This window comes from Zootoca vivipara, chromosome 12 (assembly GCF_965207765.1).
Source record: "Zootoca vivipara chromosome 12, rZooViv2.hap1.1, whole genome shotgun sequence".
Lineage (NCBI taxonomy): Eukaryota > Metazoa > Chordata > Lepidosauria > Squamata > Lacertidae > Zootoca > Zootoca vivipara.
The window spans coordinates 19,776,851-19,800,084 of NC_142595.1; the positions used below are offsets into that span (position 1 = coordinate 19,776,851).

The window sequence follows — 23,234 nt, forward strand, 5'->3', positions numbered from 1 at the left end:
TAAATACAGTCGTGCCTCGGAAGTCGAACGGAATCCGTTCCAGAAGTCCGTTTGACTTCCAAAATGTTCAGAAACCAAAGAACGGCTTTCTGATTGGCTCCTGCAGCCAATCGGAAGCTGCAGAAGCCCCATCGGACGTTCGGCTTCCAAAATAACATTCAAAAACAGGAACGTTAGACTCCCAAGGCATTCGGGAGCCGAGGTACGACTGTAGAGCTCCTCCACCCTCCCCTTTTCTTCCGCCTCTTTAGTCGCCTCCATCCAGCCCCTGCCAAAATAAATCCAAGTCTGTTGATAACTGGGCCTCGGGAGCAGACTTTTAACGCACGCCCATCTGCCCCATTCCCCTCCCAGTGTGTACAATGGCTTTCTTCACACGTCTGACAACAGGTGTCCCTAATGGCCGGGATCGTTCTCTGGTTAGGCTGGATTTTTTAAATGTTCGTTTTGGACATTCAAACTACAGTGGTACCTCGACTTACGAATGACTCAACTTACAAATGTTTCGACTTACGAACGGAGCTCCATCCGCCATCTTTGATGCGGTTTAGATAGGATTTTTTCGACTTACGAATTTTTAGATAGGGCTGCTTTGACTTACGGATTTTTTTCTCCCAATGCATTCCTATGGGATTCGACTTACGAATTTTTTCGACTTACGAATGTGCGTTCGGAACGCATTAAATTTGTAAGTCGAGGTACCACTGTATAGGATGCTTAACTGATCGGTGGATGTTTAAGAGAAGTTCAACGCTAATTGCAGCATGAAAGGAAAGCGACTGGTATCTACAAACAGGAGACACACACAACAGTGAGTCAGCTGCGATCGGCAATAATAGGAAAGAACTGGAGTTTGGCAGTTGCCAAGTTAGTTTTACTGGAGGCCATTGCATGTTGGAAGGAACGAGAGGTACCGGCCCGTGTGCTGCAGGAGCAACCTTGCCAGGTTTTCCGAGGGAGCTCCTCCCAGGCATCAGGGGCAGTGTTTAGGAAAGGAGGGTGACACCCCGCAGCCCTCGGATGTTGCAATCCCACAGGAAGCCACGGAGCTGCCCGGACTTGGCAGGGCTCTGGGGGAAGCCAGCTGCAGCTGAAAGACGGGCACGTGCCAGGCTGCAAATCCCATCCACGGCACAGAACACTGCGATCTCTCTCTCTCTCTTTTATTCTCTCGCTCCCCTGCAAATAAAGCCAAGTTTCTCAAAGTGCGAGGCCGGCTGCCCAAAACAGAGGCAGGCAAGCTCGGAGGAGGACAGCTTTCGGGTCCTCTCTCGCTCTCAACCCGTTTGGCAGTGCAGGGGGGAAGGTGTGTGTGTGTATATACACACACACACACACACACACACACACACACACACACACACACACACACAGTGGTACCTTGATTCTCAAAACGCCTTGGTACTCAAGCAACTTGGAACCCAAAAACAGTAATACCTCGGGTTACGAACGCGATCCGTTCCGGAACGCAGTTCGTAACCCGAATAGTTCGTAAACCGAACGCAATTTGCGCCGCCATTTTGCGCATGCGCAAAGCGCGATTTTTGTGATTTTCGCGCTCTGCGCATGCGCAGATCGCGCGCGTGCTGCTTTTGCGCGCGCGCGGCGAAAACACTTCCGGGTTTGCGCAGTTCGTAACCCGAACTGTTCGCAAACAGAGGTGGTCGTAACCCGAGGTACGACTGTACTGCAAAGCCGGAAGTAAGTGTTCCGGTGTGCGAACTTTTTTCAGAAGTCAAACGTGCTCCGTTTTGAGTGTTATGCGGAGGTCTGTCTGTTTTTGCGATTTATTTTGCGTTTTTGTTTTTGTGGCTCTTTTTCTGTGACTGTGTGGAACCCAGTTCAGCTACTGATTGATTCGACTGTGTGACTGCAGTACATTGTTTATTGCTTTCATTTTATGGATCAACGGTCTCATTAGATAGTAAAATTCATGTTAAATTGCTGTTTATGGGGTTGTTCTTCAAAGTCTGGAACAGATCAATCCATTTTGCATTACTTCCTATGGGAGAGCGCGCCTTGGTTTTGGAACGCTTTGGTTTTGGAACGGACTTCTGGAACGGATTAGGTTTGAGAACCAAGGTACCACTGTATATACGTTCCTTGATTGGCCCAGGAAGTGAAGTGCTCACCCATGTCTCTCAAAGGAAGGTGGCTTTTATGCGCATCTTGCAACAAATTGTTGCAGCGCACAGCACTCCTGTCCAGAGTTCGAGCCAGGCAGTCATCACAATGTCCAAAATATTCTCCATTCCCCTAATTCCAGGTTTCCAGTTTTGCCCAACAGTATTCTGTGGACACTAACCATGTCGAATCCTAAATAGGCAGCCAGGTGAGGTTGGAGCAGGCAGCGGTAGGGCGCAGGGGAGAGATTCTCCCAAGCCTGGTTGGGAGAGTTGGAAGGAACAGCAAAGGTTATCTAGTCCAACCCCCTGCAATGCAGGAATCTTTTGATCAACATGGGACTCGAACCCACACCCCTCAGTGTAATTATATCTCTCTCTTGTGTGTGGATGGTGCTGTTTTAGCTACCTAAAGATCAGCACTTGAGAGGATGAGTTCACTGTTAGTATATCAACTTTTCTGAAATTCGGAAATTCTTCTACCCCACTCTTCTAAACCGTGGGGAGGCAAACTAAGGCCCGGGGGCAGGATTCGGCCCAATCGCCTTCTAAATCCAGCCCACGGACAGTCCAGGAATCAGCATGTTTTTACATGAGTAGAATGTGTCCTTTGATTTTAAAAATGCATCTCTGAGTTATTTGTGGGGCGTAGGAATTCGTTATTTTTTTCTTTCAAAATATAGCCCGGGCCCCCACAAGGTCTAAGGGACAGTGGACCGGCCCCATGCTGAAAAAGTTTGCTGACCCCTGTTCAAAACTTTAATATTTTCTCACCCAAACTAATCGTTCCGGTAATTCCTCAGGAGGGAAAACCAAATTCAACCTCCCCGCCCCCACCAAATTTAAAATCCTGATGCACTGCATTACAATCACTTGTTCTATATATTATCTTTATTTAATTAAAATGTTTTTGATGCCGCACTTTCATTAAAACCAAAGATAGCTGTACGGCACTTTTAAAAGTTGCCATAAAACTAGCGCACGTATAATAACACTCATAAAAGCAGTCAACCACGACAAAATTAAGAACAAACTGGTACGAACTGCCAGCAAAGGCTTGGGAAAATAAATGGGTTTTGGTTTTTTAGCAAGTGCTGAAATAGTGTTCTCTCCTGTAGCATTCTACCCTAGTGGTAGCTTCCAGGCCAGCACAGAGCAGGCGTCGGCAAAGTTTTCTGGCCATGGGCCGAAGCATTTGCACAGACTATTGTCCATGGGCCAGACATGCGCAGAAGCGATTTCCAGTGCCGCGCTGCCCATGTCCGGAATGCTGGAAATGGCTTCTGTGCATGTCTGCAGCTTCTGCGGCTGCGCAGACGCGATTTCCAGCGCCACTCGGCAAGTCCCAGCACCACGCTGCACCGGTTTAGCGCAGCGCACGGGGAACTTGCCAAGCGGGCGGCTCGGTTCACGGGCAGCCCATGGGCCAGAGAAATGGCCTTCATGGGCCACATCCGGCCCATGGCATAGAGCGTGTCATCCAATCCAGTGCATGTGTCGCAATGGCAAGGCTATCCCTGGGAAAAGGTGCTCCTGTATTTATTATTTATTATTATTATTATTATTTCTATACTGCTTTACAGTCGTACCTTGGTTGTCAATCAATCTTAATCCGTTCCGGGAGTCCGTGCAACTCCCGGAACCGTTTGGAAACCAAGGCACAGCTCGTGATTGGCTGCAGGAGCTTCCTGCACTCAATCGGAAGCCACGGAGGACGTTCGGCTTCCAAAAAATGTTCAAAAACCGGAATGCTCACTTCCAGGTTTTCAACGTTCCACAGCTGAAACGTTCAGCAACTAAGCCGTTTGACAACCAAGTTACGGCTATATATTTCAAAGGGGGAAAAAACTCAAAGCGGTTTACAACACATTAAAACATCCAATAAAGCAATCCAGGATTAAAAATAATAATAATTCAAGCTTCAGATCCTTCTAAGTGACGTTTTGCTTTCCCCAGTCGCCAACCTGGCATCCAGAGATCTCCCCTGGTCGCAACTGGACCTGTGCAAGTCGCAAAACGCCCCTGGCGCCCAGCTAATTTCGAACACTGGTGACAATTTCCCCAAGCTTAGAAGTTTCCTCGTCAGTTGCTCTGGGCTGTGGGGGGTCTCTGAGCACCACTGAATCCCAGAGCAAAATTGGCCGGCCGCTGTTAACATGAATTTTGGAAGGCCACCAAGACTTGCCAAAACGTGAAGACCACTATGAAAAAGCAGGCATGCCAAAACGGTTTTAACCATCAACACACTCTTCCTTAATCGGGCAACGGAGGTAAGGGAGGGCTTCCACACAAGGATACAAATGGGATGAGGCGTTGCCAGCTTGCTGGTTGGAGGAATCCCAGCCCCTCTACACATTGACGTCCTTTTTGCACACCTAGTACAGCAAATCTGCACACGCCAAATCTATTTCTGCAAATGGACTTTAGTCAGTAGGTTTGGGAAGCCTGAGTTTCATTTACAGTCATACCTCGGTTTAAGCATGCCTCGGTTTGAGTATTTTCAGTTTAAGTACTTTGCGGACCTGTCTGGAATGGATCAATCCACTTTCCATTACTTTCAATGGGAAAGTTCGCTTCAGGTTAAGTACAGACTTCCGGAACCAATTACACTCATACTTCGGGTTAAGTACGCTGCAGTTTAAGTACTCCACGGACCGTCTGGAACGGATTAATCCACTTTCCATTACTTTCAATGGGGAAGTTCGCTTCAGGTTAAGTACAGACTTCCGGAACCAATTGTGTTTGTAAACCAAGGTACCACTGTATAACTTTGTGGCCAGCCAGGTTGACACGACAACACATGCACACAGTTACTTTGCTACTTACTTAAAGTGAATCTGCGACAAGACCCTCCCTCCCATTCTTGTTTCTGCCACCACTGTGTGTTATTGCAGATCCACTGTGCCCACCCTCAATGTGCCGTAAATGCAGCTAATTCACTTCGTTCCTGATCATGTCACGGCTCTCGAGTGTCAGCTGCAATAAAACAAATGACCCATTTCCTGAAAGAGCAAAAGGGCTCTTGGGGTACCTCCTCCTCCTCCTCACCTCCATTTTAAAAAACAAACTTGAGCTTTGCCTGCTGTGGTTGCCTTCGTTCTTCCGAGTCACTGGACTTTTATGAATTAAGTCGGAATTTCACAAGCGCCCGGTGGAAATCCACAGGACCTGGTGTTGACAGAAGCCGGGCAAGGAGATCTGGGGGTGGGGGTGGGACACATCGCACAGGCCATGAAACGAGAAGGGATGGGTGGGTGCAACAGCGTGGTTGGGAAGCAAAACCAGAGGAGGGGTGCACCAAGGGTCTGCACCTCCTAGTAGGAAACAATGCAGAGCGGTGGAATGGCACTTTTTGCATGCTGATTGAAAATGGCCAGTCCAAGTTGCGGTCCCAGGGCTGAAATGAATACTGGTGGTGAATACTGCTGATCCCAAAAGGCTATGTTACAAGGTGACAATAATTCACTGCACGGAAGGGATCAGATGATGAAGCGTAGCCATTAGCCCAGGCATCCCCAAACTGCGGCCCTCCAGATGTTTTGGCCTACAACTCCCATGATCCCTAGCTAACAGGACCAGTGGTCAGGGAAGATGGGAATTGTAGTGCAAAACATCTGGAGGGCCAAAGTTGGGGATGCCTGCATTAGCCAGTCACCCAGGGTGTTTACTCTTCTGGGCAAGATCTACCACTCAAGCCACCCCAGAGCAGGTGGGATGCTTCCCCACCACCACCACCACATTTCTGTGAGATGCGGAAAACCATGCGCAGTCAGCTGCAAGGCTAAAATAATGAGTGATGAACATTCCTGGCTGCTGGAGATTTGGCTTTAGCCATTTGCAACACGCTCCACATACTGAGACATTTGTAGCGTCATACGTGTGTGGGTGGTTGTTGCTTGTTTGTAGCATGGCGTCCGTGCGACGTTCTTCAAGGAAGCCCACCTGTTTGGCAAGCTTCCTTGCCTTTTTCGAGCAGCAAAATTGCAACGGACCGTTGCTGAGGAAATGGAGGTTCTTTCTCCTATACAGTCATACCTTGGTTGTCGAACGCCATGGTACTCAGACGTTTTGGCTCCCGAACGCCACAAACCCGGAAGTGAGTGTTCCGGTTTGCGAACATTCTTTGGAAGCCGAACATCCGACAGGGCTTCTGATTGGCTGCAGGAGCTTCCTGCTAGCCAATCGGAAGTTGTGCTTTAGTTTCCGAACATTTTGGAAGTCGACCGGACTTCCGGAACGGATCCCGTTCTACATCCAAGTTACGACTGTATAATGAGGCTGTTGCGATCAAGAAGCGCTCCCTGGAAGAGAGTTGAGCAACCATCACAGGAATCTATTGGCTAGCGTCTTTTGTCGCCAGTTGATGATGAGTGGCCCACCCCTAGCACACACCCCCATGCCTCCTGGAGTGCTCATCCCTACAAGAGACCGCCGAAAAAGACTCGTCTTGAAGGAAATTGAGAGGAGGTCCCTTGCCAGCTTCGCCACAGACAGTCAGCTGAGGCCAACGCCCAAGGTAATGTCTGAAGATTTGAGAAGCTGCCATGGTGTTTCTCAGCACTTTCTTTCGAGATGAGTCAGTTTAAGCTCCCATGAGTCACCCCTCCAAGGAAGACTTCATCCAGACTTTAAAAACCAACAGGGCCCCATCCCCGCTCTCATGTCTGGGAATGATGGGATCCTCCAGCTCCCATCATTCCCAGACATCATAGACAAAGATTACTGGACATGTCCGACATCTACAGGCCACAGGTATCCCACCTAGGCACTAGTGGTTGTTTTTAAAAGTTCCTAGAGCAAAATATACTTCAAGGAGACTTAGTTTGGTCAAAATCAATTACCGTCGTACCTTGGAGGTCGAACAGTATCCGTTCCGGAAGTCCGTTTGACTTCCAAAACGTTTGGAAACCAAAGCATGGCTTCTGATTGGCTGCAGGAAGCTCCTGAAGCCAATCAGAAGCCGTGGAAGCCCCGTCGGATGTTCGGGTTCCAAAGAACACTCGCAAACCGGAACAGTCACTTCCGGGTTTGCAGCGTTCAGGAGCCAAAACGTCCGAGCACCAGGGCTTTCGGGATCCAAGGTACAACTCTATAAACATCCAGAGTTAATGCTAAATACATTACATCTGGTAAATGAGAGCCACCGTAACTGCTAGAGGGCCATGGCAATTTGTGCCCAGGGCTCTTTGGATTCATCCACCCACGTACTACCTGAAACCAAAGGGGTGCACTGGTTGACAGATGTGAAATATATTGGCATTATCTTCAGCTTTCCTACCCCACTACAATGGTCCATTTAGGAAGTTTGAAATACGAGCTCCTATTTTCAGCTTTCTTGGGAAGTAGAGTAGAGGATCTCTCCCTTGTGTGTTGCTGACTGCTCTACAAGAAGGTGAAACTGAATATGAACTACTGCTCAGATCGACAAAAAGCTGATTTTTTAAAATTAGCGAATGCAGTTTCTGTAAGGAAAGAAAAAAACCACCAGAACAGTGGCTTTAATTGCTTTCGCAACTACAGTGGTCCCTCTACTTATGAATTTAATGCATTCCGAACGCACATTTGTAAGTCAAAAAAATTTGTAAGTTGAATCCCATAGGAATGCATTGGGAGAAAAAATTCGTAAGTCGAAGCAACCCTATCTAAAAATTCGCAAGTAGAAAAAATCCTATCTAAACCGCATCCAAGATGGCGGACGGAGCTCCGTTCGTAAGTAGTTATTCGTAAGTAGAGGTACCACTGTACGTATTTCTTTCAGACTTGTTTTTTAAAACCAACGTAGTGAGCTGTTTCATGGACCCTTGTATATATTGCTGCTAGTCCTTACCTTGGCAAAACCTGGGGGTTTGTTATTACTTATCGTCGAAACAAATAAATGTATTCATCTATGTTACCTTCGAATCGAGATTTTGGGATTACCCCGCAAAGGCTAACATGTGATATGAGCCCGTTTTAGACTGACGATCTGGAGAGGCTCGAGGGCTGAAAACCGAACCTTCCAGTCCCACATCCAAAACTGCATCTGCTGGGCTACATTATAAGACAGCAACAGTCAAGCTATCTGCCAACCTAAACCTAAACCTATTAATTGCAATAATAATGGGAAAAGAAAAATCCACGTTTGATTGTTCACCATATTCCGGATCAGGACGTAATCCTGCCCTTCTGGGAAGCAGTTAGTTGTGACTGGCCAGCTAAGACTCTGGTGTGGTATGTTTGGGTGGGCGCATTGAACATCGATTGACTTATCCATTTGTGACGCTTCAAGTATTTCCCAACTGTAAGCAGTTGCTCTGCTCACCAATTGACACAGCTTCTCGCGAAGTTCTAGTTTGCTGTCTGGGCTCTATGGATAAAATTCAATACCCAAACACTTTCCAGGTCATGTCCAAGGTCTTTTATATTAACATATAAAAGGCCTGAAAAACTTGGGAACTAGACTGCCCCAAATACCACCTGCACCTGCAAGATCACTTAGAACGGGGAAATTTTTACTCCCGACATCACACCCTACTGAGTATCACAGGGCAGCGAGCTGAAAATGGGCGTTTTCTCCTATTGCCCCTGTATTTTGGAATGCCCTTCCCTCTCTGCCGTACGTGAACCAGCAACCACAAGTTGCTTTCGACGTCTTCACTTTCCCTGACCCATCAGACTGGACACTATTTTATGTGTTCGTGGCCCATGACTTCCTGTTTTTTTATTTGATTTTATATGCTCTTTTATAGTGCAGTTTTATTGGTTTGGGGCTACATTTTTGTTTTAACAGTATCATTTTTTTAACTGTATACTGCTTAGAGGTTTAAAAAACATTAACTTGTTTTTAAAAGTTATATCAGGCATCCCCAAACTTCGGCCCTCCAGATGTTTTGGACTCCAATTCCCATCATCCCTGACCACTGGTCCTCTTATCAAGGGATCATGGGAGTTGTAGGCCAAAACATCTGGAGGGCCGCAGTTTGGGGATGCCTGTGTTATATAATACGTTGTATATATATATATATTGGAAGAAAAACGTGCAGTTGTTTGTATTTAGGCCATGGTATAATTATAAACCACACATCCTTTCCCTCTTGATATGTTTTATTATTACTTGATACATTACATAGCTGTCTTCTTTACCGATTGTGACAACTTACTCTTTTCTCTCTCTTTGCAAACAAATTGCTCTTTTCTGTTTTCCTGTAACCTGTTTATGCATTTAATTACTTTTTTAAAAATATGCTATGCAACCCAGAAACCTTATTCACCTGTGCTGAATGAACGTGGCTTTGAATCCAAGTAATATATCTTAATTGATCTGAAAAATCTGGTTGGGAGTTGTGTTCCTTTGGCCTCTAAGTATTCTCAACTTGTTAGATAGTGGAAAACTACCCAGAAAGAGTAAACCCAGGGGGGAACTTCACTTCTACGGTTCTCGGATTTTGCAGCTCTGTGTACATAAACTTGCACAGACTGTGTCCAAAGCTCTACATTAGCGATCTCAAACTTTGTCCAGGGCTAGCCTTCCTAAGTCAATAACGTATGCTCTCCGCTCATATCATTTATTGACAATAGTGCAGTAATCTCCGTCTGTCTCAAGTCACAGCAGGCACTATGGAAAAATGATCTTAAGGCTCTGAGCTCCGGTATACCCTGTGAATGTGAGCTTAAACTGTAATGCAAAAGGCTTTGCAAATCTGTTTCGATGTCATATGACAAGACTTAACACCTGCACATGTATTTCTCCTGGCGACTGGCAATTCTTTACAATTTTTCGAAATCATTTTGAGTTTAGAATGGTTAACTGAAGTCATTAATTTCTACTTATTGTGGTCAGGGCAAGAAGCGCACTGTGTGTGTACAACTCACTGAATGCTAGCCTTCCGTAAAGGTAAAGGACCCCTGAACAGTTAAGTCCAGTCAAAGGCGACTATGGGGTTGCAGCACTCATCTCGTTTTCAGGCCGAGGGAGCCTGATCATGTGGTTAAATGTGTTTTTTTTTTATTTAAAAAATTTCGACTGAGTTTTAGCACACATGAAAAACTTAAAACAAATCCTTATTTCCTGATGAACAGCCTTTGGAGTAGAATATAACTTACATAGAAAACCATCTGTAGAAAGGTTTTTCCTCCAAAAGCTTTTTATTTTAAAAAATCTGATTTAAATTTGAAAAAAACTTATATATTTTTTTAAAAAATATATAAAAAATCATTGATTTTTATCAACCCTGCTTGGTACACTGCGCACCTTTGGGTCACTAGCCCTGGTACTAACAGGAATAGCTCTCATTTTTCCACCCTCTCTTTTCCTTGCCCCCTCCCCATTTTGGTATTCAAGTGTTCAAAATTAACCACAAACCAGGTGCATTTTGCATCTGGCTTTGGACCATTTGTGACCAAGTAAAGATGCCTGGGCGCCAGGATCATTGGATCTGGAGTGTTTTCACACACTAATACCCCATCCGATAGTTTTCGATCAGTTATGTTTTATCCACACTGTCAGGGGGACTCCCTGCAGGGAGCTTCACCCCATCATCCTGACCAGCACTTTGCTCAGCGAGAGCGGCAGCAGCGGGTCAGGCGGGGGGAATGAGGAGGGAAGCGGAATGGAGGGAAGGCTCAGCAATGTATCAGAGCCCCGGCACTGCCCAAGCCAACTAGTGGAGGAGGGAGCACAGCCGCTTCCGGCGCCCGAATTGAGGCAAGCGCCCAAACGTAGGGTGGGAGGGCGGCGTTTTGGGGTGCCCAAGCTATTATGCTGGTCCCGAAGCAGACGGGCACCATTGCCGGATTCTGCGAGTGACTAGGAGGTCATGTTTTCTGCTATCTCTGCACTGTAAATGGTATGCACAATAAAAACCCTTAAGGACAGAACGGACAGAACACACAATCAGAATTGGCCCCTAGCTTATATATCTGAGTTTCTAATACCGCTCTCACATGTTCGTCTGAATTAATTTCTTTCCCTCCCCACACCCCACATCTCTCTTTCCTCCTTTCCTTTTTAATGTTAATAGACCAATTCTACAGAGCCTAGGGCTTGCCGATCAGAAGGTCGGCAGTTCAAATCCCCAAAACAGGGTGAGTACCCGTTGTTCGGTCCCTGCTCCTGACCAACCTAGCAGTTTGAAAGCACGAAGTGCAAGTAGATAAATATGTACCACTCGGGCAGGAAGGTCAACGGTGTTTCCGTGTGCTGCTCTGGTTCGCCAGAAGTGGCTTAGTCATGCTGACCACATGACCCGGAAGCTGTACGCTGGCTCCCTCGGCCAGTAAAGCGAGATGAGCGCCGCAACCCCAGTCATCCACGACTGGACCTAATGGTCAGGGGTCCCTTTACCTTTACTATGTACATATATGTTATAATGGATCAAAAGAATATATGTGAACAAAAAGCTTAACCTGTGAGATTCAACACACTCCTTAGACATAAAACTATGTACAACTCAACTATGCTGGAAATATTTTACCAGTAAACCTCACGTACCACCACTCAGTGGAAAATAGAGATGTTTGAAAGATCTGCCTTTTGTTACCCGTATATTCCGGCGTATAAGACGACTGGGCGTATAAGACGACCCCCAACTTTTCCAGTCAAAATACAGAGTTTGGGATATAGTCGCCGTATAAGAAATACGACCCGGCGTATAAGATGACCCCCGACTTTTGAGACGATTTTCCTGGGTTAAAAAGTAGTCTTATACGCAGGTAAAGGTGAAGGGACCCCTGACCATTAGGTCCAGCGGTGACCGACTCTGGGGTTGCGCGCTCATCTCGCATTATTGGCCGAGGGAGCCGGCGTACAGATTCCAGGTCATGTGGCCAGCATGACAAAGCCGCTTCTGGCGAACCAGAGCAGCACACGGAAACGCCGTTTACCTTCCCGCTGTAGCGGTCTCTATTTATCTACTTGCACTTTGACATGCTTTTCAAACTGCTAGGTTGGCAGGAGCTGGGACCGAGCAACGGGAGCTCACCCCGTCGCAGGGATTCAAACCGCCGACCTTCTGATCAGCAAGCCCTACGCTCTGTGGTTTAACCCACAGCGCCATCTGGGTCGAAGGAATATACAGTAATTCACTTACTAAAGCCACAACCCTAAGAACCACTGTTCTTCTACAGCCATCTTTTAACCATTGAGCTACTCTAGCTCTGTAACTGTCCAGCTCTCTAGATCAGTGTTTCTCAACCTTTTTTGGGCCACGGCACACTTGTTCCGTGAAAAAAATCACGAGGCACACCACCATTAAAAAAGTTAAAAAATTTAACTCTGTACCGCCCTATATTATAATTATGACTGTAAGAAACACTTGCCAAATATTGCTTTCCGGCGGGTCAGTGCTGTGTATTGGCGGCCTCCAGGCTCGTTTGCACCGAGCTTTGGGAAAGAGGAGGAGAAATATTGCTTTCCGGCGGGTCAGTGTTTAATATTGGCGGCCGCCAGGCACGTGACAATGCAAATCGCCCTTCTCGTCGCCGCACGTCGCGGCACACCAGCCAGTGTCTCACGGCACACTAGTGTGCCGCGGAACAGTGGTTGAGAAACGCTGCTCTAGATTCTTACTCTTGTTTGTGTTCTCGTAATTCTCCTTAGAGGTAAGTCAGAATTATTTCTATTTTGCTGATGGGGATCTCAGAATGGGAAATAGTGACTCGCCCGAGACTAGGCAAATAGCAAGAATCTGACTCTCAATATTCCTCAAGGCAATTCTGTATCTTATTGGCTTCCAACCAATCTTGTACAGGTTCGTGTCAACTTTCCCCCCCAGCCCAAAGTTAGTGAATTTGCACAAGCTCAGTTAGTCTTCTGGAAGGTTCAACGCAAGGCTGGATCATGACAAAACATGTTTTTGATTCAACCCTCTTTCCTAAGATTATCAGGAGGCAATATTGTCATACATACGTATTCTGCATTAGTTGGGAAGTAGGATCAGCAAAAGCCGCAGAAAAAGAAATGAGTCTATTCAGACCTAGACAAACTATTTGTCTTGAATTCATCCTTCATCCCAGAGAGAAAACATGCCTAAATTCCAATGAAATAAATGAGACCAGGGCTTAAATCCCAGAGATTTAATGGTGACATGTCTTGCATACCCACCATGCATTTAAAGAACTTTGTTTTGCTCCAAAGAATCCTGTAGCTCATTAAGGATTGAGAACTGTAGTTCTGTGAGGGGTTATACTACGGTTCCCGGGATTCTTTGAAGGAAAGCAATGTGCTTTAAAAGTGCTTTACACATACAGTCGTACCTTGGTTGCCAAACACTTTGCAACTCAAACATTTCACAAACCTGGAAGTGAGTGTTCCGGTTTGCGAATGTTTTTTGAAGCCAAATGTCTGATGCGGCTTCCGATTGGCTGAAGGAAGCTCCTGCAGCCAATCGGAAGCAGTGCCTTGGTTTTCAAACATTTTCAGAAGTCGAACGGACTTCCGGAATGGATTACGTTCGAGAACCAAGGTATGACTGTACTGTTATATACAAAGCCTGTGTACATCTAACGTCTTACTAGCTGCTGAAGCATAAACTGATTTAAACCCAATCTTAAATCTGAATCTTCTTAGTTGGATTGTTCCATTAATCAAGCGTCCAGCAGATGTTTTTAAACACCTTTGACTCATAGCTGTCAAGTTCTCCCTTTTTTTAAGGGAAATTCCCTCATGCTGAATAGGCTTCCTCGCGAGAAAAGGGAAAACTTGACAGCTATGCTTTGACTACAGACTTCAAAAAACTGATATTAAAGATGTTCTTAAGCGCTCAGCTGAAAGGTTAGTGGAGCTCCTTTGCATCACTTGGGATAGAATCCTAACTTTTCTCTCTTGCTCTAATACACCAAAGAATGCAGCATTAGAGAGCACCGAAATGTAGTGTTCGAAGGGATCCCAAGGGTCATCTAGTCCAACCTCCTGCAATGCAGGAATCTCAATGAAAGCATCCATGCAGATGGCTATCCAACCACTGCTTAAAAACCTCCAAGGAAGGCGAGTCCACCACTTTCTGAGGGAGTCCATTCCACTGTGGAACAGCTCTTGCTGACAGAAAGTTCTTCCTGATGTTTAGTCAGAATCTCTCTTTTTTTTGTAACTTGAATCCACTGATTCAGATCCTACCCTCTACAGCAGAAAACAGCCCTTTAGATATTTGAAGATGGCTATCCTATCTCCTCTCAGCCTCCTCTTTACCAGGCTAAACACACCCAGTTCCCTCAACCGTTCCCCACAAGGCTTGGTTTCCATACGTTTTACGATTGCAAGAATTTCTGAAACCTGAAGCCATTGACATTTCCCACCAGAACTCCATAAAATAGGACCACCACCACTATAAGGGCCTTATATCTATGAGTCAGAGCACTGGTCCATGATGGTCTAAAATGACTGGCACATCTCTCCAAGGTTTCAGGTGGGGGACGTTCTCTCAGCAACACCAAGAGATGCTGGAATTGAAGCTGAGAACACATGAATGATCTTGGGTGCCAAACAAGTTGCCCACCTTTTCCTAGCAGATCCACAGCCTTCCAAACAAAACTCAAGTATGAAGACAAGCAATAAGAAAAAGGAACAGTGAGGTTCAGATAAATCATCCCATAGAATGGCAAAACACCACCAGATGAATCGTAGAATTGTAGAGTTGAAAGGGACTCTGTGGGTCATCTAGTTCAGTGTTCCTCAACCTTGGGCCTCCAGCTGTTTTGGGACTACAACTCCCATCATCCCCAGCCACTGTATTTGTAAACCTGCACACTTCCTTGGAGGCAAGCCCCACTAGTGGGGCTTACTCCCAGGTAAGTGTGCATAGGAATTAAGACTTAAAAAATCTTTTGTGGTGTCACCAAGGGAAACACATTCAACTCATAAAGTCAGCATGTATCCGCTGAGCAGGCTAGTTATTAGCTACCAATAAATAGAACCTCCTAGAAGGGATCTTGGAGTTAATTCTCTCTCTTAGGTGCTTGGAATTTTTAAATGCTAAATTTGTCTTATTTTTTCAAGAATCTCTTCCATTTTTCCAAACTTTCCCAACTGTTTGCTACCACAATTCTGAAAAGCACCCGTTTTCCTGGGTATTTTGGGAAGTTTGGGGGAAATGAATACATAAAAAGGGGGTGTGTGGGAAGAATGGGAGGCATTTATCATTTGAGGTCTGTTTCCCTGCAAATTCAAAACAAGTATTACTTGTGAATTCTCCTAAAACTTCTTATTTTTCCTTTATGTAAAATGTGAACACCTTTCTAACCAGTGAAAAACTGCCCCCTTCGTTCCCTCTCCAGCTGAAACTGATAAGAACTAAATAGGTGCTTAGAATTCTACTAAGGCTGCACTTTCCCCGAGACTTAGCCCACCTGAACATATTGGGGCTTACTTCTGAGTAAAACGCATAGGTTTGGACTGCCTCTCTAACTTAGAACATTTCAACCAGGAAGATCCAATTAATTCACATTGCTCAAAAGGTACCAGGTCCAAGCTGAAGAGAAGACATACTTTTCTTGATCCGTGGGATCTCTCACATGTGAATGCAGAAAAAGTCTGCAGCATGGGATCAATAGAAGTGATCCAGCAATGAAGCGAGACATAAAACTCTCCATGTCACATGTTGGCTCACGAGCCACTTAGGGGTAACTGCTTCACACCAACCTTTTCCCATTTTTATTGCCTCTAATGATACAGCGGGCTACTTTTGGGGCACATCTTTAACTCTAGGAACAGTTCCCTGGATTGGAAACCAGTCAATACGGCAAGAGAGATTTTAAGTCTACACATCATTTCTGCCTTTCCTGTTCCAAATACCCGTTGCATTTTATGAGTTTACTTTTATACCCCTAACAGTTCACTAGGAAAGACACTGTTGCCTGTAACCAAACAAAAAATAAAAAATGAAGCAATACCAAACAGGTAAATCTACCAAAATAGGTATGCAAAAAGCAAAGCAGAACCATTTTGAAATAGTAGTACATTTAAGCTTGTTAAAGTGAAAGCTTTTAGCATGATTCCATCTTTCTTTCCTCTCGATGCAAAACAAGTGTAAAGTTAACCCTTTTGCTGGGAACTGAACAGTAACAAATTAAAGTAAAAAATTTTTGTAGATTCCCCCACAAACCTCACCCTGGGAATAAGCTCCATTAAACTCAATGTGACTTCCTTCTGACTAGGCATGCATACAATTGCCCTGTTAGTTCCTTGTTTGTTGTAAGGATAAAAAGCTCACAGACACATGATCTTCAGCTAAATTTGTAGAAAACTACACTTCTACTACAGGGTCTAAGCTTTCACACATTCTGTTAAAGAGAGCTTAATTTAAGACACTGCACATGTATTGACGAGATGCCTTAAGCAAGTTTTCTCATAATTCTACAGAAGTTAACACCAAACAACAACAAAAATCCTAATAATTAATATTATTACTTTTGCGAATATCAAAGCTTAGCTATACCTGTTGAAAAACTGCTTTCAAACCATCATGTGCAACATGTCCCTATTAGTTAGAATTCTGACTACAGAGGTATAATCACTGTTTCCTTAGTTACTAAATTTCATTCTCTCTATGCTAGTCACTTCCAGTCTTTCATATTTGGAATGCCTGCTTGATGGATTCACTTAATTTTCCCTCCTCTCGTTCTTACCCATTCACATTTGTCCTGGTCCCCACCCCCACCCCACCCCACAATTCTATCCACTTCAATCTTTTCAGTCTGAGACAACCCCACCCCTAACCTCTAAACATTTCTTAACATTCTTGAGTCCTTAAAACATCTTGGAGGTTGTTTTAATTAACCCTTTCCACCACCAAAGGAATTTGCTGACTTTCAAGGAATAAAATTGCAAAAAAAATCCCCCATGTCCTTTTTTCAATAAAGTTATAACTGAAAACACACATGCCAAACACACAAAGTCTTTTAAAATATATATAAATCTACACTCACGTTGCAACGTACTTTCTTGTAAGTAAATTCCCTTCCAATCAATGCAACTTTTAACAAGAATGTCAAGATGAAGTAGACATATTGAAGTCCCCAAAAGACCCAACAACACTTCCCCTTTAAGTAAGTGCTTTACTTGTATGTAGTTCAGTTTTTCTAAGTAGGAAATTGCAAATTTACTTATCCATCTGTGCATCTCATTTATTAAGGAAATATTAACAGTGCTTGGTATCTCAACCTCTGTTTGTTGAGCTCCATTTTGTTTTAATATAACATCCTGCAACAACCAATCCATAAAAAACTAGCTGAAATCATTCACAATTGTGGTGGAGATAAGCCCTTTTAGATATATCCAGGACCAACCATTTTTACAGAGGCCAGTAGGACATCCTGCATGTGCTTTAATTTAAGATAGCCAGATGGCAGAGTTTATAAATGGTAGGCATGCCATGTCAATGGCAGTGTAGATTATAATCATTCCTTTCAAATCTGAGTATTTTGGGGCAACTTCTAGTAAATGAGGCTCAATATATAAGTCAAGCTTTATTTCTTTTTAACTGTGGTTGTACTTTATTTTTAATAAAAAAACCTGAAAGGATACAGATCAGCAATCCTCTGTTTGACTAGAATTTTCTTCCACTTAAAAGGTGACATTTTTTTTACAGATTTGGAGAGAAGGAATAGAAACATCGGCACCCGGCACCCCCACCCCACCCCACCCCACCCCACCCACCTACCTCTCCCCCCCCTTTCTTCCTAATGTCTTAATAGTCAAGTTCAATGTGTAAAAACGATGCATGGGAAAGAATGTAAGACATTGTACTACCTTTGTAAACCAAGAAAATCCTTAATAAAAATTATTTTAAAAAAAAAAGATTTGGAGAGAAGGGGGGAAACAACTCACAGTTATTGAGAGTATGCTCATCATATTTAATTAACTAGTTGGGTATCATCCCAAACAAGAAAATCAAGTCTTGATACAAGTGAAACCCTGTAAAAATTCAAGCCAGCAGAGTATACATTTTTATCAATGGAAAAGTGATCTTGTATGAAATACAGGCTCTCCTTTCTTGTCCTTAATACCTTGCCCAAAAGATTCAACATTTTTACTCTCACTTCTATGGGAAAGAAATGCAAAATAAATCCCTGTTGGGAAACTATTAAAGTCACTTTATCACAAATCCTGAGCACAAGGTTAAAAATGTATTTTAAGTGAACCTACAAATAAAATCCTGGCATGCAACAGATGACGTCAGACCAACTCTTCTAAGGAAGACTTTGAAATCTCCAACATGGCCACTGACTGACCATTAAGAAGGCAGATGTTTAGATGCATGGAGGTGAAAATATACCCCAGTGATAAGTAGTATGGGTTCTGTTTGATTTCTCTCCTTCAAGTCTACTACTAACAGGTTTAATTTTTCCTCCTACTTACACCCTATAACCACAATGTGCTTTGAATTACAAAATCTTTCAAGTGATTAATTTGTCTCATGGTAGATTTCTTAGCATTACTTAGCAAGACTTAAGAGAATCAGCAACTCCTCAAAATCATCAAATTTCTACACAACTGATAGGCAAGAATAATCAAGTTCCTTGTCTCTCCCTCCAACACCCAATCCCAGCTCCCAAATGTTTATTTTGCTTTGTTTCATTCTAGAATTGCCTGCCCAAAAATTCTTTCTCCCAATTGCCATTTTGAAAACACAGCTACACTGTGTACCATGCCACAAAGACAGTTACAAGCACTATTGATCACCCATTACACAAGGCTCATGCCTGTTGCTACAATAAAATAAATTATCTAATGGATTTCGGGAGCCTTCCAATCCAGAGGCAGCTGCAGGAAGTCATTCATAAAAAAGAAATGTTATCCTCCATCAGCACATTCTGCTACAAAGTTTGAAAGTCCAAGACATCCACACTCCCCAAAAGGAGAAAGAGAACTTGTGATGTGAATCACAAAACAGAATATATTGAACCATATAGTAACAAACACTCACATTTCATCCCACCCCCTTTATTTTTTAAACAACTGCCTGGAAAACTCAAACTCACACTGAATTCTGGTGGAATGGCACATTATGATGTTTGTGTCTCCTAGATTTCACAGGAATGAAGAGTAATTGTAACTTTTCTCTACACCACGTGATTTTTGCTTCACCATGCCTATCCAAAACTGCCATTTTTAATCCAGGCAAACAAACTACTGTACAAGCAGCAAGTACACATATTGAATATGTTAATACCACATTAAAGCATGGTGAGACAACTACATCTCCACCAAGGTGTACAATTTGAGAATTATTCACAGGGGCAGCAAATGGAGAGAGAGAGAAACCAATACATTATTTTCATTTCAAGAACCTGGACCAGCTTGATTAATTTTAGAAGGGAAAATAAAACAAAGCATTAAAAAGATTGCATTGCAGAGGAAAGTCTGTTCAAGTAGGTATTTATTTACAGTAAACGGCGCTGAACTTTACAGAAGAACGCATCTGCCTCACAATTTCCAAATTCCCTCTGAATATACAGAATTCTGATTTTATCTCTTTTCCCTCTGGTACTTTAAGGGGGCAATCCTATGGGCAAGATCCACCAGGATGAGCTGCTTAGGATACAGAAGACCATCTGCTCAGCCAAGCTCAAGGCTGGGCCCAACCCTGGCTCAGCTGAAGATACATCAGAGTAAATTGCTCAGTCTGGGTTATCTAGATGAGTTGAGGCTTGTGTAAGTCTCCCCCAAAGGGGCGTGGTGGGGGTGGGACCAGGGATGGGGGCTTAGGCAGGATCCTAAACCCATTTGGCTCAGCCACGTGATCCGGCAATACAGTGTAAAAGCACTATTTTAAAAGTTTTTCCCTTTTTCAGGATTAAGCCCCGCTGCTAAACAGGGTTTGGATTTGGTGTAACTTTATGACCGTTTAATTTACAACAATTTGCAGCAGATTCTTGCATAGGATTGCAAAAGTAACTATGTATTTGGATTAGAGGTGGGGGGGGGGATGGATCAAATTAGCCACCAGAGTTTTGTTTTCTGCTTCTCTTCAAAATTGAAAATGCGGAGATTGAAAATGCTAATACACCTCGATTTGTCTGCACAACTCTGGGGAATTTTAAAAACATGGTTTTCTTCTTTTCCTTTAAGCAAACATGCAATTTTCTCAACATGGAAAATTTTTAAAGAAATTAAACAACTGGATTACCTTTGCTTTTTAGGTACTGAGTGTTCAATCTCAAGTTGTTTTCCATGCAGCTCCACTTTGCCTAAAAACACAAGTGTCTTTTTTTTAAAAAAAACATGTACATAAAGAAACCTGGACACCATTCTCGCGTACAACTCAACTTCTGCTCCCATTCCTCATATTTTAATTCAATTTTATTGGGGAATTCAGATTGCCTTCACCAGAAATCCCACTGCCTCGGGAGGTGTGTTTTCCTCTGGATAAAACAAAAAACTGGATTTCAAGTTGAGGGGACTAAACAATGGAAGAAGCCAATACGTAATGGAGGTTCCCCCATGGCCCTACTTTTTGCACATTCAATTCATTCCTCCTTTACATGCTGGAAGATCTGTTTAATCACTGGAAAGGCAAATTTAAGATTTGCAAGGCCTCTTGCGTCGATTTATTCCACCTCAACTTGTTCGGCTGTAGAAGCACTCATGCTTCATCTTTTTTAAAATATATATATATAAGAAAATCCATGAAAACTGTATTCAGCTGGGAAGAAAGAACATGAATCTAGGAAAGGATGGGGAAACTAAATTCTGATGTGTTCCTTTCAAGTAAGGGGGCAAAAGACGTTTGTTCTCAGCAAAAGTCAACATCAGCTTTGCTTGCTAGTTCCTCTCTGCCTCTCTCTCCTCAATCTCTTAGCAGCATGGCGACCTTCGCGCTAATACACACATCACATGCCCCAGGAAAACCCAGTTTAAAATCAAAATGGCCAAAGTCCAACACCTCCCGTCTTCCCTCCCCACCTCCCACTTCCAGAGGAGCCCCTCTCCCATCCCACAAAGCACCCCACACTCTTTTAAAGTACAAAAATAGAGCATTTGATCCCATGGCAAAACCCAAATGGCCTTGCAAGACGAACCACCGAGGCCAGGGGGGCAAGGTTGATCATGGAACCTCGGTTTAAGGGAAAGGGCCTTAATATTTTGATTTGATTCCCCCCCCTTTCATCTCCAGAGAGAGCAGGGCTGATTTGTGTGGGGAGGGGGGGGGCGTCCAAAGACTTCCCGGGAGCGAAAGAGAAAACTGTCATTCTCGCCCCTTTTTGTGTGCGCGTTTTCACGTTGCAAGGGTGTTTGGCAATTTTTACCCTTTTTATATATTAAAAGGTGAATGCTAAAAAAAACCAACCACGACGACGATTTAAGGGGGGATCCACTATGTTAAGAGGGGGAAACATTCTAGGTGGAAGGGAGGAGGAATTCAAACCAATTTAAAAATTCTGCGAGCCCTCTAAATCCACTGGAAGCAGATGGAGGAATCCTAGGCCCTACAAGTTGTGTATTATGCTTGCTTTAAGAGAATGAAGACACACGCAGGACATATATATATATATCCTTGGTTCTCGACTCGGGGTCAGATAGACAGGGGGAAGGGGGGAGCAAAGCTGTGTGTGTCCCCCCCAACTACCCCAAGTTGCGGGTGGGAGGGTAGTGGGGGGAAATACGAAACGAAAGTGAACTTTCAATGATGACACCCCAGAGGTAGAAAAGAAACAGGGCGGAAGAAGCACGAGTACCGGAGAAGTGTGGCCGAACGCATCTTTGCAAAACCACATTGTGTGGATCCTGGAAAGCGAAGCGAAAAGAGGGTCGCCACAACTGGGAGCGCTAGGCAGTTACTGCTGCTGCTGCTGTTGTTGTTTTTTTAAAAAAAAATGTGTTTGGATCTATATTTTTTTAAAAAAAAATCTCAAAAAACCCCCACAAAAACAAAAAAACTAAACCCACTAAGGCTTGAGAAGGAGAGAGCGGGGGGATGGGGTGGGGAAGAGACAAGAGAGATCCATTGGCTTACCAGAAAAAGTTTCGATGGCTTTCATGGCCCATTGCTCATCTGGGCAGTCGACAAAGGCGTAGCCAGATTTCACCAAGAACTGGCCACTGAAGGAGATATTGTGGTCGTTGAAGACTTTCTCCAGATCCGCCGGAGTCACGTTCTCGTTGAGGTTCCCAATATACAGCTTGTTCATGGCTGATGCGTTTTGCACAAAATGTGGGGTAGGTCCAAAAAGGGAGGGAGTCACGGGAGGTGGGAGGGAAAATATATTATCTCACACACCGGGGTGGGGAAAGGAGGGCGATGGTAGGTGGGTGGGTGTGAAACTTTCAACAGATTCTTTTTTTTAAAAAAAAATCCTACCTCTTTTTTTTTGTGGAAAAAAGTTTCTTATTCAATCTTGTAGGCCCAGTAAGTAGGAAAAGCCTGTTATTTTGGGTGTGGGGAGGAAAGGTGGGGGTGATCTAAGAGGAAAGAGGGGGGAAATGTTCCCTGTTTTACGGAATCAATGGGGCTGGTGGGGCTGGATGCAACTTGCTATGGCGGTCTTGGGGAAAATGGCTCTTTTTTCCCCCTTTTCCAGCGGCCCCCCAACTCCTTTTGAGTCGCAGCTCATGTGTCACACTCACACACACTCACACACCACATAGGACGTCTCTTAAGGCTGAAGGCAGCCTTTAGCGCCGCCCCTAAATAAAATCGACCTGGAAAAATGAGTGAAAATGTTTGCAAGAGGAAGCCACGTGGTGGAGCCCCAAAAAGGGACCACCCCTCCGAGGGGAGGGGCGCGCACGCACCGACAGACGCGCTCATGTGCAGAGGCGCGGCAGCTTTCCATTGCTCGCTCTCTTCTTTTACACCCCCCCCCCAACTGCAAATACTATTTTATTTACATTTTGCCCATCTTCCCTTCCCTCCCCTCCCCTTAAAAAACAACAACCCGTTTTCTCCATTTCCTTGTAGAAGCAAAATCTGTGTAGGACCACCGACTCCTCTCTCGCCTCCTCCTCACCCCACCGCTTTTGCTGGAGGGCTGCGACAAGACCCAACCCCCATCGCGACCCCCCTCCTCGTCCCCCTCCCCCCTCTTCCCCCAGCCGGTTCTCTCACCCCTTCCCCCCCCCCCATGAGCCATGAGCTTCTTCTTAAGACGTGTGCATGCACACGAAAGCTCATACCAAAATAAAAAAGTTAGTTGGTC

General features: G+C 44.4%; 1 protein-coding gene across 1 annotated transcript in view; it reads right to left on the reverse strand.

Annotated features, from left to right (window-relative positions):
• Nucleotides 1-22,666, reverse strand: part of IGF2BP1 (insulin like growth factor 2 mRNA binding protein 1) — a 67,373-nt gene extending 44,707 nt beyond the window's left edge. The window contains exons 1-2 of the mRNA XM_035135562.3: nucleotides 22,052-22,666; nucleotides 20,225-20,285 (exon numbers count right to left, since the gene is read on the reverse strand). Coding sequence (XP_034991453.2) covers nucleotides 20,225-20,285; nucleotides 22,052-22,226 — 236 coding nt within the window. The 5' untranslated portion in view covers nucleotides 22,227-22,666. The remainder of the gene's footprint in view (nucleotides 1-20,224; nucleotides 20,286-22,051) is intronic.
• Between the last annotated feature and the right edge of the window lie 568 nt (nucleotides 22,667-23,234).